General features: G+C 41.5%; 1 protein-coding gene across 2 annotated transcripts in view; it reads left to right on the plus strand.

Annotated features, from left to right (window-relative positions):
* Positions 1-1,463: 1,463 nt before the first annotated feature.
* The window catches only part of slc9a1a (solute carrier family 9 member A1a), a 31,100-nt gene continuing 17,027 nt past the window's right edge, over positions 1,464-15,536 (plus strand). Inside the window, exons 1-3 of one of the 2 annotated variants that reach the window (XM_018700002.2) lie at positions 1,464-2,691; positions 12,372-12,844; positions 14,198-14,448. In XM_018700002.2, coding sequence (XP_018555518.1) covers positions 2,400-2,691; positions 12,372-12,844; positions 14,198-14,448 — 1,016 coding nt within the window. In that variant the 5' untranslated portion in view covers positions 1,464-2,399. The remainder of the gene's footprint in view (positions 2,692-12,371; positions 12,845-14,197; positions 14,449-15,536) is intronic. The other variant, XM_018700003.2, reaches the window with a different exon arrangement.

Here is a 15,536-nt window from a genome sequence, read left to right on the forward strand (position 1 = left end):
CATATAATATCATATATGACAAAGAGAAGCCGCAAATCCTCACATTAGAGATGCTAAAATATGCAAATGCTTGACTTGCTTGAATGACTAAAGCCATTCACTAATTGTCACAACTCTACTTTATAAACTGCTTCAGGGTAAGGTTTGAGCAGAACCATTACTGGTTTGATCAAACTGTTCAAGTCAATGCTTTTGTTATTTGATTAATTATATGTTACGGTATCTGGAAGATTTGCATGGTAATTTACAAGTATGTTGAGTCATAATTTTGAACTTGCATTACAGGTAGTTTCCAAGACCACTTCCATCAACAGTACATAGTGTAGTGAATATTATAACTGTCTTTGAGTATAGGTTCATCTTGGTTTGATAGTGTATGTGTTTTACGTTGAGCACCTACCCGCTCTAGGGGTCATGATTGGAAGCCAAAACTGACCCCTGACCTCTTAGACAAATGTTATATCCTCAAAAGACATTTAGAGCCTGCTTTCTATTCCAGCTAATTTCTGCAATTGTATGCATCCCCTAGCCCCCAGTCAGCCATTGTGAATATCACTGCTCATAATGCTGGGTCACATCCATGCTTAATAGGAATTCAGATCATGGAGTAAACTGGTATCCTCAGGCATAATTTCTATCATCAGCTACACGGCATGCCTCCATGTTTATATTCATGTCATCAGGGATGGCTAAGAGCTAGATAATGATCTATAAGACACTTATATAACTGGTTGCCTACAGTCAGACTTTTAGAAAAGGTTTTCAGTGGAATGGTCACGTGAGCAGGGGGGTGTCGTGATTTAAGGTGCCAAATGTAAAAAGCTGACATGACAGCTCCTTGACAGTGAGCATGATTCTGTCCTTGAGGGAAAGAAATACCACAAAAGTTTAAACTACTCACTGATTTTCAATGACGTTCAAGTCAGGGGACTGTAAGTTCCAAAAGTTTCAGTTTATGTTCCTTGAACTAGGTGGATTTTGAGGTTTGCTTTGGATCATGGTCCTGCTGTAGAAGTCATTCTCTTTTTTGTTTCAGTTTCTTGACTGACTGAAGGACGTTTGCATCTTGAATTTGCTTATATTTAGTGGAATCCATTCTTCCATCTCCTCATGCAATGTGTCTTAACAGCTGGCAAAGGGGAGGGAGTTACTGGAGTTACTTACTACAGTACAGTGCCAAGATTTTTTGCACATGCTACCATTTTGTCGATTCCATGGAAAAAAAGGTGACAGTGCATTAACATTTAAAGAAGCTAATTTTAATATCTGTTCCCTTTGGTCAGTAGTTGACCCTGACCTCTTACCTCTCTGGCATGCAACATCCCTATGAGATCAAAGCAGTATCAAATTACTGTAATTAACAACACAGACACAGAATATCTCATTTGTGAACAGATGTGTGGAGCAGATGGATGTAGTAGTTATGGAGATTTTATTATTACTCTTCTCAATGAGACTCCTTAAACCTCCATTCCTATAGGTGTCACTATAGTCGGCCATCACCCTCCCCCTCACTCACTCCTCCTTCTCCTCCTCCCATCCACCAAACCTCCGCGAAAGGGTGTGCGTTTTGAAGGTTGTATCAAGCTAAACACCACTGCAGAGAAGAGCAGTCGCCACTTGGCTGGACAACCTTTCACAAATATCTGGAGCCCGGGGACAATACACCCCGAGGCTTCCCCACACCCCTCGTTGGGCTAAGTCCCCCGACCAAGGTCCTGTCCTCCAGGAAAGAAAAATGCTGTATACGCGGACACTGACATAAAAAAGTTGAAGTACATAAGGTACACGGCAAAAATGCGATGTGGCGGCTGTGTAGCTTATCTTCAAGGTCAGTATCAGAGCATCGCCGCCTCACGGACGAGTTTCTCTCGGCTGAGACAGAGGCGTGGAGGGGATGCGGCTGTGTGTCTTGCTTGCCTCCAGCATCAACAATGACATCTTTCACCGAAGAGGACATTGATAGTCACTGACACAGAAACGGAGAAAACTTATGAAACGCGGCTGTTGAAGAAGAAGGGTTCGAGTTTTACAGCACTGTTGTCTGTGGTGTTGTAAAAAGAAACTCTTTGCATCATCTTGGCGTTTCCTGCCCTCTTACAACAACGGCCTGTGTCGGTACGACTGTTTACCTGGCTACGCGCAACAACACTGAAGTCAAGCTAGCTAGTGTTAACGGGCAGAATGGGTTTCTGGTTCGGTTTAAGCTAATCGAACCTACCGTTAAAGTAAGTTGGTATGTTCGGCCGTTGAAGAGTTGGTTAATTTACCTAACGTTAAGAAGTTCTGACTAACTCAACCGCATCCAGCTTCCTTGAACTTGCTTAGTCTTGAAGCGAACTTTTTTTTAAAAAACCCACTGATATTCTTTCATCGCCTTTTTTTTTTTTTCCAACAAAATGCCCTCGAGGACATGTTCGCACAGCCCGTCTGGCTTCGGCAAGAGTTTACCGGAGCAGGGACTACTCCTGCTGGTGGTTTTGGTGCTTCTGGAGGGCTCCGTGCTCCCACTGGGAGCTGCCAGCTCTCCGGATGTCAGCCACCAGGACGATTCACATAACCACAAAGTGGCGGACCATGGCGTTAACGCCACCAAAAAGGTTTTTCCTGTGCTCGACGTCGACTACCATCACATACAGACGCCCTTTGAAATCTCATTATGGGTGCTACTCGCATCTTTAATGAAACTAGGTGAGTATCATGTGGATGTCATGTTTGTCACGTCAGTTCTGCCTGCAGCCTGTCATTTCAGTTCAGCCCATTCAGGAAATGCTAGCGTTGAAAGTGTTACCGTCAGGTTAGGTATGTGGCCCTGCCTCAGGTGATTTTGCTGATGCACAATTACTTGCACATCAGAACAGTTAAAGGCAGAGTCTGTTTTATCAGACTTCTTGTTGAATCATAATCAAGGCAAGATTTGCCTATTAAACTGATAACAGAGACAGCATAGATAAATCAACTGATATGTCACTCTTCAGATTACAAGCCTCAATGTACAGCTTTTGGTGAGCTCACAGTAATTGATAGAAACTTAAAACTTATCACTGTGAAGTCACAAGATAACCCTCCTGCCTTATATTCTGCACACCAAATAAAGATGCCACTGGTATGCTGACGCAGGTTTGACCAGAATAGCTCAATTCAATCAGTGAGTCAGAGCATAAAATCTATATTGCTGGTCACGCAGATTACTCATCAGATCTGTCAACTTCTTGTGGAGGTCTTCTGCTGGAGCTGTACTTACTCCTTGCTACAATGATGACTAAGCAGCTTATTGCAGCGGTCTGGATATTGGAAAGCTAAAACAAACTGGCAAGTTATCAACACAGAGGGACCTCCCGTTACACTGATGTGCGCCAGAGCCTCACAACATTCTCATCAGGGATGTCCCAAAAGTAACAAATTAGTTGAACCTTTTTATGGTTCTCTGTAGTCTCCCACACGTTGAAAGAATTATGTCTGGCTCTTCACTTTTCTCTGCTATGTCGGTGTCTTTTGTTTCCTCACCCTTTGTTGCTCCTCCCCCCTCCACTCCTTCACACTCTCTTCATGTCCTCTTTTCTTCTATATACTGTCCTGGCTTTCCCTCTATCATCTATCCCCTCCTCGTGTTGTGCTTTCCACATAGCACTGCATTGTCCCCTGCTATCTTTTTTTTCTGAGAGCCAGCAGCTTGTCAGTTGCCTGTGACATCAGGGGCCTGACTGAGCACCAGTCTGTATTCAGGGAGGATACTGCCTCACTGTCTGGGCGAGGAGCCCAGTGTTTCTGGGGATGGGACAGGCAGAGAGGGACCACCTGGCTTGGGTGGCTCACTGTTAGGAAACAGCTCAAGGACATGGAGTGAAAATGAGAGATGAGGATAAGGAGAGAGAGTGAGCTGAGGGAATTATGAACATCTTTGAAGCAGAAGGGAGGCAGGAAAGAAATGGGACCGGATGAGTGTTTGAGCTGACAGCAGCAGCAGACAGTGGTGACCTTAAGCCTCTGATTATCTCAGAACTGCTGAAAATGGGCTGTGGGTAATTCTATGTGACTGCTACACTGCTCAGCCTCGGCCATGTCTTTGATTCATCTTCATGGATGTAATATCATACAGACCTAAAAGCACATCCACAGTCCATTTATCTCTTAAGCAACCCTGACTATGTGCATGGTGCCTTGCTCTTCTCATTTTTAACACAAGTTTTTCCTGAAATGAATATATTAAGTGCCAGAGCTGTTCATATTAAATCAAAATCCAGGAGATGTAATTTTACTAGTAAGTGGCAGAGTCCTCATATCTACGAGACATCCTGTAATTAGGTTGCAGGCCAGTATTACACTGAAATAACTATTCTTTATCAGCCTATGACTCAGTGGCTATAATTGGCATTGAAAGCCCACTGTATAGTCCTCATAAAGTTTTTTTGCCTCTCTTCAGTGGAGGGTGTGTTTAAAGGAAATGTCTAGTTATAATCAGGGAGAATAAAAGCTTGCAAGTAATACATGAAAGCTATATGTCATAAACAAGACTTGACCAGCAGTTAAGAACAATGAGGTACACTGTGACAGGTTGTAATGCTTATGAACATTTATAGTCTCATTAAACATCCACCAGGCACTGACTTTCAGATTGAACTTTTGGCGATGTTAGATCTGATAATATTCACTAGCTATACGTGAGTGTGCAGTGGGACACGCCTTCTGGTAATTATCTTGATCGCTGTGAAGTTGTTTGTTTCCAGCACTCCTCTGTTTCCTTGTAACATGTCTGACAAGTCCAGTTAGTTTCACCTTACATTTATAATTCACAGACTGCCAAACAATTTGAAGAGAAGGTGTGTGTGTTACCTTAGTGTGGTGCTCCATGAAAGCCACACACACCTTTACATACAGAGTTGCTGTAATCTGAGTGTAGTTTTCGTTGTGTGGGAGTTGGACTGCAACCTGAACGTTGATTCTTATGTGTAGGAGTGAAGAAAAGAGAATGAATAAATAGACTCAAATATACCCTGACTCTCAACCTCAACAGTCATAGAGAGATACATCAGTGTCAAACATTGCTGTCGCCTGGTTTTAGCCAGATACAGTGAAACCACACTGTCACATTTTAACAGTTGTTTCCACAGAGTTTTCATCGTTCCTTCCATTTCTTTTATTCTCTCTGACTCTTACACCTGTGATTATGGGTCACTTTGTTTGTTTTCTGCCTTGACATGACTTTGTGAGCTTAAGTCTAGTTTCCACAGTGTGTGGTTGAATTTATTAACTCCCCAAAGGCTTAATTATTAAGAACCACAATGTCCTGATTAACACAATTTCTGCTGCAGTTGTTTGCAGAGTAAAATGGTTCCCTGAGAGACCGGCCTGTACCTTAAAAGACTGCTTATCTATAGTAAACAATCGATGATAACTAAGGTGGGAGACATCAGTATCACTGGGTTGAACTTCGGATCACCTATACAACTACTCTTGAACAGTATGTGTGCCTCTTAGTTCTTCCTGTTACAATTAGTATATATTTTTTGAATTCAGTTATTTCATTAATGAAACTGAAAATTGAAACAGTGTGCCAAAATCAACCAAGGACTGAGTTATTATGAATTTGCAGTGCAAGACTCACTGTCTGGCCTCGATGTGACAAGATAAAACTCTCTATGAGTAAATTTAATGAATACATTTGTTGTTGTGGAATCTAAAGTAACAGGATATTACAAATCTGTTAAGAAATATTGGCCTTAATATTTTCCTTATCTATATTGCCTGTGTGGGAAAGATTCCAGATACATTAGAAACCACACCTTTGGTAAAGTTTTAGTCAGAATCAGAGGCTAGATCTTGTTGAGGAGCCCAGGTGCAGACGGGAAGAAACTGTTCTTGTGGCGCGAGGTCTTGGTTTTGGGGAACTGCAACTCCTGCCAGAAGGAAGTGTCCTGAAGAGGTTGTGACCAGGGTGAGAGGGATCGGCCAAGTCAATGTGTCACAAGCTATACACAGCTTATCTCCAGTTTGTTATTTAGGTTATGACTTAACTCTGAATGTTAATGACAAAAGAAAAAAAATTATATGCCCCTAATCTTAAAAATCTTTGCTAAGCATTTAACAAGATTATTCAATATCCAGTCAGTAGCCAAAACGTTCATCATCAATGGCCATTAAAGGAATAATGAATCTTAATTGGTGTGATAGTCATCCATTCTGTGTAGCATGCGTTGTGTAGCAGGGTCAGAGCAGTAATCATCATTTTAGGTGCCCTAAGCTCAGGACATTTTAATGATTAGCCTAACTTCAGTGGTTGCCATTAAGACTGTCTTCTGATTGACTTAAAAATGGCCTCTGTCATCATATAAATTACCATCTTTTCCAAGATATTGTAGTCGTCTTTATGAAATCAGTCACATGACATCTTCATAGGTGGTTCTACTGGTAGCATCTACTCTGTACTAATGTTAAATTCTCCTTTCATCTCTCTCTAAAGACAAATTTTCAAATCTTACTCTATGCTTTCTGTCTATTTAAAACATGACACAGTCAGGTCACCAGAAGGTGCGTGCACAGTATTGCTTGAATCAGACATTCGATACTATACTATACACTGGATTGTACTCCACCTGGTAGTTAGAGCACGTCTGTCTGAACTAAAGTGGGGATCAAACAGAGTTGTTGTGGTGTTACATCACAACCCTCTGTGTAGCTTGGAAACACACCCTAGCAAGGAATTACCCGTGTAAGCCAACACTGTTTTTGTGTAGATATGGCGTCAGAGATCATACTGAAATATACCAGCAGCAGCCATAATTAATAATTTAAACCAACAGTGGTCTTGCCCAAGCAACTTGAGGAGTGTAATGGTCTGTACAAACAATCAAACACTGACTCACAAAAGCTTATCATTTTTGGGAACAAAGCCTATGTTTCTCTGAAATAGATGTGTTTATCAACCTCCCTGTGAACCTGAAAGTGTTCACAGGAGCCAGCTTAACATACTGATTCTTCTTGGAAATGAATCAAATTAATGTATCATCAATGACATCCTCTAACAAAGAGACTGTTTAAATATTTTCCGTCTTTTGTGCTTGTTTTATCCAGCAGATTTCATTGCCAACAGTATACAATTAGTCACCTGGCAACAGGACACAGTTCCTGGCTTTGGGAATGATAATAGCAAGTACCAGGCTGTGCTGACACTGGGTACACATGCACACAAGTGAAAGAGCTGTTACCCTTTACAGGTTTTCAGTAACCTTGGTGCATAAAGAGGCTCTCAGCAGGGAGTGGGGAAAGGGCACACTGCCTGTTGTTATTGACAAGCTACCAAGATGAACCACTTGATCTTATAGTTCAAGTATGTTTTTCACTGGAGTACACTTACCACTTACAGTATCTCCTTCATACATATGTCTTGACAACACTTGAAATGTGTGCCATAAGTGATTCTTTGAAGTTCACTGCCCTCCTTTTCACTATCTTATCTCCTGTGGTGTGCCTCTTCACTTGATAAGCACTGAGGGCCATAATTGGAGTCAAGCAGGACAGACTTAAGAATGGGTTGACTGTCACTACTTAGCCTGGTTTGGGCACCTCAGGCTTTCTTCACTGAGCCTTTTTGTCCTGGATGTGCTGAGATTTTTCACGTTTAGACGGGGCAGTATCGACGCTGAAATGGCTTTTTGTCTCCTCCTGATTGTGCGGCATCTTCACTTATCCCTCCTGGTCACCCATGAATGATAATGGGTCATTAAGGGAGTCATTCTTGGCTCCAGTGTTGATTGTACCACTGCTTGAGACATCAGCAGTAATGCATTTAGTCCATCCAGCCATGACCTGTTTGCCCTTTCATCGAGGACTGCACTGCCCATCTTTTTTATTTTGTATAAATGACTTTCTTTGTCAAGCCCGGTCATGAGAGCAGTTTAGAAATGTTTGCTGAGGTATTTCCTTCCCTTGAGAATTAAGCAACATTCCTACAAGTTATTGAGTACAGTATTATTCCACTGCTCCTGCCGGGGTGAGCAATACTGATAAGTCATGGTGTTCAGCCTACAGTATTTAAAAGTTCATGATAAAAACTCAAATTCATATCCATTTAATTTATCCAGATTGTTGTAGGCTAATGATTTCATAAACTAAAAATACTACATTTTCACAAAACATACAGACTCAAGAATCCTGTGTTGTGACAGATTTTATGATTCATCTTATCTTATGTGTAAATATGATAAGAGATACTATTGAATTATTGCCTAGCCCCAGCTTTGGCATGTAACCCTTGACAGGAAAACAATAACAGAACTTTAGTTGATGTGTTTCTGCCTATCACAGGCCTCATACGTGCATACCCGCCATTCCTTTATTGCCCGATTGAGCTTTACGTGTCAGTTCATTGTGGCCTATTTTTAGATCATGATTCAGGAGGCGAAAGCTGTGAGGCAAAAGTACCCTAGCTCAGTTAATGTCACTCGTAAGAACACTACATGAGGGATAATGGAACTCCATGCCTTCTAATAATAACCCCGCTTGGTTTCCCATGCCGCTCTCTGGATTCAGTTATAGTTGTTTCTTTTTACTTTACTTTTTCAAGTATGGGGAGTTCTGTCATGAGTTTTTAAAAAAATGTGCATGTGACCAGGATTGTCTCCCTTCGGTGAAACTGCTCTATATCCAGTTAAAATCAGTGGGTAACAGCAGATGAAGTTTATGTAACTTGGCCACTCCCAGGTGTGGCCAAGTTACATTAAAGTGTTTTGGTGTATGACTTTGTGAAACCCTTTTCTGCCACTGGAAGAACTCCCTGTGGGCATTGCTGAAAATAAGCATGTGTTTCTAGTCAAGTTGGCTTATTTACATGAAGAGCACTCTATTCTCTATAATTTTTTATGCACTTGCTGGAGGCTGTTATAACTTCATTATTATAATAAAATACACAACAAAGCTGTCATTTCATAGATAATATTGGTACGTTGCTGTCTTACTGAACTGCAGTTTCTTTCAGTGGATGTTTATTTTCTGTGAGTATAGAAGTCAAACCATGCAGCTTGATATCATGCACGTACAATATGCTCCGTAAATTAGTGGGCAAGTCCCTTCAAGGTCTGACGTGTAGAAACAAATGTTGTTTGCAGGTTTCTTTTGGATCCCATGACACCTTGTTGTATGCACGGCTTTCTGCTGCCCTTTTCCACCTTGCAGCAGGCTGAACAGGCTCGTCCTCCTTTAATGAGAATTGTAAAAACACAAAGTATTTAGCATACATTGTTAACACACATAAAGTAGACCCAAATTGTTAATGGGGGAATCTTTAAATTCTTTGCAATACTTGACATGCATTTGTAATAAAGCAAGGAAGTAATAAACTGATATAAACTCTCAGTTACTGGCATCATTTTATGTGAAACACTACCATGGGTATCATTTTTTGGGACAGCCTGTCACTGTCATCATTTCTCTCAGCTGGGAACCAATTAGCTTACTGGAGATGTGCAGGTCCACTTGTGTAATATGGTGCCCCCCATGCTGAACAGAGATCTCTGTAGAGCTTACGTCTCAAACACATTTAGACACAGCTTCTTAATTATGTAAGAGTGTCTGTAGGGGGTTGAGCTGTTGTGAACATTAAAGTGCTAATTTGTGGTGCTAATTTCAGCTTTAATTTTCAAGCCTCCAGCAAACAAATTCTTCTGAAAGGACACTGTGCTTTGGATAGTCTCAGAACTAGCTGTGGAATTTACATCCTGCTTGCCACAGAAGCCTATTGGAGAGTCACAGAAGGTTTCTGTTCAGTGTGTTGTAGTCAGCTGTTACAGAATATCTCTGTTAACCCACCTGGCCACTAAGCCTCTGCAGAGTTGTGAATGTTGCTTGTTTTCTAATGAAGTTAATTGAAAAGAGAAGATTGCCCAGGCTCTGACATCTAGTTGTGGGGAAGTTTGGCCTCCTTAAACCATTTAGGACTAAGGCATCCTCACTGTCTGTCCCCAGAGCTCCAGACCTACAGCTGCATGCAGCTGTATAATCCACAGACATGCACTTGTTGAGCTTGTGTGCTGAAACACTAATTGTGTTGTCCTCAAGCTGCCTGAGTATAAACACGCCTTCTCCCACCTCAGATGTCTTGTATTCCCAAAGAGAATTTATGATGCTAAACATTCACAAACTGTTGAGACAAAGCCATGTAAGATTGTTATGATTATATGAAGCCAAAATATTATCTCAACTCTTAATATAAATAATATAATATAAATAATTAACTTGTAATACTTGTTTACTGGCGGCATGTGTGAAAAAACCTGGTTGTTACATAACAACCTGTGCTATGAGCTAATGAGTGAATATTAATTAGCTGCTCCACCATCCTGCTTTTGCCAATGCAAGCAAACTGGAGTAAGCCCAAGCTGTCCACCTGCCCGCCCCTCCCCTCTTTGCTCAGGAGGGAACACACCCTGTGGCTATTGTGCCAAATGGTGCTGCTGTCACTGCACCATCCACTCTTCTCCTGAGGTGCTCGAGCATTTTAGCTGCGGTGCTTATTGATGGGTCAACATGTACTGCTGTGGATACTTTAAGGTTCTTACAGCAGTGTGGATATAAAGTCTGTCTGAACGTTTCGGTTTGAATCTGTGTGAATTTTAAGGGTGTGTGTATTTCCGTAGGACAGCTATAGCGAGTGTGTGAAACAGCTTGTTGACGTGGCTCAATTAACATGTCTGTCATTCTGTTTATATCGTCTAATATAAACACACACTCAGAGGCACATTGAATCTATTAGGACATGTAACAAAAGGCAGCCTCTGTCAGGGACTGTGTTTACACAGAATTCAGTGAAATTGCAAAAATGTGTATTTGTTTGTACTTGCAGTGTTTCAAGATTGTGGTAATATCTATTTAATCCTCTACAATGTCATTTTATCTACCCCTATGAGGTTGTTTAGCCTGTGTACAAGGATGTAGCCACATTTGGTTTATATTTCTGTGTTGTGTTTGCGTGTCAGTGTTAATTTGCCATGTCGTCACCTGGTCATGCCCCTGTGCTGCCAGGGTTTATAGTAAATATAGCAGAGGAAAGGCTTCTCACTATGGGATGCACGCTGCTGTCTCTTTGAAGTCTTCATCCAGTTTTACGTACTTTTTAAGTAAAGGCTGCTGTTGTCCCATCACCTCAGTGTGTATATGTAACCTTTGAGTTTATGATTTCATCTGAAACTTCAAAGCAGCACAGGGTGATGGTATTTGTGGTCTCATATCAGCTTTGTTATCCAATGTGAGCCAGACTTTCAGAGTCAAAAAGACAGGCTCCTAATGTCAAATAGCTTTTGTTATTGTCAGGTGATAAGTCTTACTGCTTGTAAGGGCATTAACATCAACAGTCTTTGGAGACTCGCTGCAGAGCTGCTTGTCCTATGTGACACGTGAACCACGCAGCCTCAAGCAATGGCAGATAATTGCAAAAGGTTATTTCAATTATGTGGAACTCCTCCAAAATTGGATCAGCATGTAAACGGGAAGACAAATGCAGGCTGAAAGATTTGCTAACCACTTAGTCTCAGTCTCGTCTCCTGAATGTTGGCTCATGGCGAAGGTATTTTAAGTGCAGCCTTGACTTGTTGAATTGTCATGTGAGATCTGTGTATGGTAAATGTTTTACATATAATTTCCCTTTGGTCTTTCAAGAATTCACAAGGCCTTGGTGTTAACACTACCAGGTACACAACATACAATACAATACAATACAATACACTTGTCATGTTCTTTTCCCATCCTGCAGCTTCAAGACAGGAGATACCACTTTTTCATATGTTCCATACTGACAGGTAGTGAGTTTGTGTTTGTTTGTGTTACGGACAGGTAGTTCTGGAAATAGGTAAATGAGGGCAGGCAAGATATGACATGCCTGCATAGCCCACACAAAAATCAGAAGTGTTCTTTCTGTATTTCCTACAAACATTAACCATGCAGAACACATAACATTAACACTGATGCATGCAAACTGTACAAATTGTATTTTTATTTTTTTTAATACCCGAGAAGGTACTGCGCCATCAAAGAGGAACTTAGAATTTGTTGACAGCGTGGTGCTAGTACTCACAGAAGTGTGGTATGTCACAGCTGATTGCTCCTGTAATGTTGTGTTAGCGCGTTTCAGTTTGATTTTGCAGTGTTGTCATATATAAAGTGAGTAGATGGGAAGAATTCCAGTTAATCAAATCCACACACACCTTCACTCACTTACTCAGTCAGAGACACACGCGCACCCACACACAGAAACTTATAAATACTATTTAGGCCTTAACCAGTGAATCCTGCAGTGAATTTCCTGATAAATCACTCCCTCCTACTTGTTTGTATCCTCGCATGCCATTTGTCTTATCTTTCTTTTCCATTTATTTTCCCAGGGTTCCACCTTATTCCCCGTCTGTCCAGCATTGTGCCAGAAAGCTGCCTGTTGATTGTAGTGGGCCTGCTAGTGGGAGGGCTTATCAAACTAGCCGGAGAGCAGGTCCCCCCAGTGCTAGACTCAAGATTGTTCTTCCTCTGCCTGCTGCCCCCCATCATCCTGGATGCTGGCTACTTCCTGCCCATCCGCCCTTTCATGGAGAATGTTGGCACGATCCTGATGTTTGCTGTTGTGGGGACGGTATGGAATGCCTTCTTCGTCGGGGGCCTTCTTTACGCTGTGTGTCAGATCCAGCCAGCCAACCCATCAAGCCTCCACAGCATAGAGCTCCTGCATTGCCTGCTGTTCGGCTCCATCATCTCAGCTGTGGATCCTGTTGCTGTGCTTGCAGTGTTTGAGGAGATCCACATCAATGAACTGTTGCACATCCTGGTGTTTGGCGAATCACTGCTCAACGATGCTGTCACTGTGGTGAGTAACTAAAACAAGAGACAGGGCACAGTGTGGTTGGTACTGTTGCAGACTTTCATGCCTCCGTTTTTCATGAGAGAATACATTTATTGTTTTATTAGCACTCCAATAAAGACAAGGTTAGAGATGGTTTTCTGTCAAGTATACAGATGATGCCACACTATAGAGTGAGGCCTTGATTGAAGCATTATTGCAGTCATATGTGGGTGTAGTTGTATCTCATATGTCTGAAGAAATAAGGGGTGAAATAATAATAATAGCATAATCAAGTCATTTGTGAACCTTTTCACCCAGAAGACTTTGGTGTTTAGCTCAGCAGCCTTAAGCCTTAGACTTAAGCTGTTAACACGCAACAAGCGATCCTCTTACTATTCTGTCACCTCATAATAATTCTCAGCTCACCGCACACCACCTGTTAGCTGGCCTGTTCCAATACAGCACCATCTATGGTATAAAGTTACAGGCGATTCTTTCACCGTGGCTATCAGAGTCACCAACATTAGTTTTAACGGCTGGTGTTTTTGACATCAACTGTGCCAGATATTTCCATAAGTCTTCCCCAGTGTATCCCTCAAATACTCTGCATGCACATTCCCCAAGGGCCATTGTCTCCAGGTCATCTGTTCAGCTACAAGTTTGGCTTCAGTGCACACTTATTCAAGCTGGACAGCACTGTGTCATCATTGGCACAGGCAGTTTTGATTGCAGGCTCTGGTGAAAGCCAGAGCTCATCAGCTTTGGACCGTTTGGCAGTTGATCTGCACGATTAGCCTGTCTAGCATTACAGGAGCCAGTATATCCCACAGTGATACTTAGCAAATGCTTGGTACAGAAGTATCTTTTTGTCCATTTAGGACAAAGAAAATTTGGTGGCTAAATAGATTTTGTCTAGTCCATTATATTTTATTACAAACCCTATTTTTGAAAAACAATTTCTGAGCAAAACTGAGCTATATAAAATAAAGGCTACATCTCACGTGACTTCTTGATGATGTAACATGTTTTGGAACCTTTGGTTGCAGATTTGTGGTCCACTGTGACATTTACCCTGTTTTTTGTATAACCACTCCGGAGGCCAAATCTATTTTCAATAAACTTCCATTATGACTTCTTTATTCAGTGTTCCTCTTTTGAACAGTCAGAGAATCAATAAATCCACATGAACAGTTTTCACTGTACTTTTTGTTGTAATTTGTTGGAAACAGTCTGTCTTGTTTTTTACATAATCAAACCAATCTTAAATTCTAATATTGTCTATTCATAATCATCCACACATGCTTTATTTAAAGTCTTTCCTATTTTTTACTCTTCACTCTTTTCTTCTCCTCTCTCTCCTACTTCTCACTGTCTTAGGTGCTATACCACCTTTTTGTAGAGTACGCAGGCGTTGGCACAGTGACGGTGATGGATGGCTTCCTCGGAGTCATCTCCTTCCTTGTGGTTGCGTTGGGTGGCGTTCTAGTGGGAGCGATCTATGGTATCCTGGCTGCCTTCACCTCACGCTTCACCTCCCACACACGTGTCATCGAGCCGCTTTTTGTCTTTGTGTACAGCTACATGGCCTACCTGTCAGCTGAGATGTTCCACCTCTCTGGCATCATGGCGTAAGTTTGGGGGTTGGTTATATAGGTGGACAGAGAGAGAGAGAGAGAGATAGTTATATTTTCCCTGTAATGTGCAAATAAGGTCAGTTGTTTTATGTGTTTTCACCAAAAACAAATTAAATTTGTTGTTCCAAGGAACAGATGAATTTAAGAGGTTCACTTTATTTACCTTAAACTTTTATTCGGCTTACAGTTTTTTTCATAAATTTCAGCAACACTAGTGACGTGTATCTTAGCTATTGGAAGGATTGAAATGCTGTTTTGTACATGCATGGTCTCAAGTCATAAAAGAAGTGTCTGGAAACTTGATTAATTAGCACACATATCTAATACTACATTCTTCAATGTATGTGACTTGTGGATCTTTCAGGTTTCCTCCTGCAGTCACTGACTCTCTTGTGGTTACTTTTCTTCTACTTGCACACCACATACATTCAATAGATGTCTTTAAAGCATGTTAGAACAATGAGACCATGTATTTTTAGCATGGTTAGTCCTAGATTCTGAAGCTGGTATCTTTGGTACCTTCCACTACCCTGAGTATCCAGTGTGTCCTGTTTGCCCTCTGGCAACTGAAATACTCCAGCTGGTTCAGGGACATCCCTCTTGTATCGCATGTTTTTAATATATGGATCTTCCCTCAGTGATTAGATGTCATGGGCTATATACAACCTTGCCACTACAGGGAAAATTCACTTCAGCTACTCCCCTATGACAATAAGTCAGCTATACATCATGGTAGATTACTCTGTGTAACCAGTGGTAAAATGAATTAATCTGATCTAATGCCACCTAAACCAAGCCTGAATTTACTGGCATCTCAGCATTCTCCCAGGTGCCATTTCTCATGAGCTCCTCCAGTACATATCAATCCATTTTCTGGTTAAGGTGCCAGGAGTTATTGATGGTGGAGACAGGAGTTGATGATATACTGAGTCTCCCCCCTCCTCTGTGTCAGGGTCAGTGGATGTGTAGCTTCAAGGACAATCCCTTCCTGCGCCTGTGGCTGTTGTATTGCGCCTCACATCAAACACTGGATTTGTCAAGGTGGTTTTTCATACCATCCGTTTATAAAGAAGAAGTGAAAC

This window comes from Lates calcarifer, linkage group LG15, assembly GCF_001640805.2.
Source record: "Lates calcarifer isolate ASB-BC8 linkage group LG15, TLL_Latcal_v3, whole genome shotgun sequence".
Lineage (NCBI taxonomy): Eukaryota > Metazoa > Chordata > Actinopteri > Centropomidae > Lates > Lates calcarifer.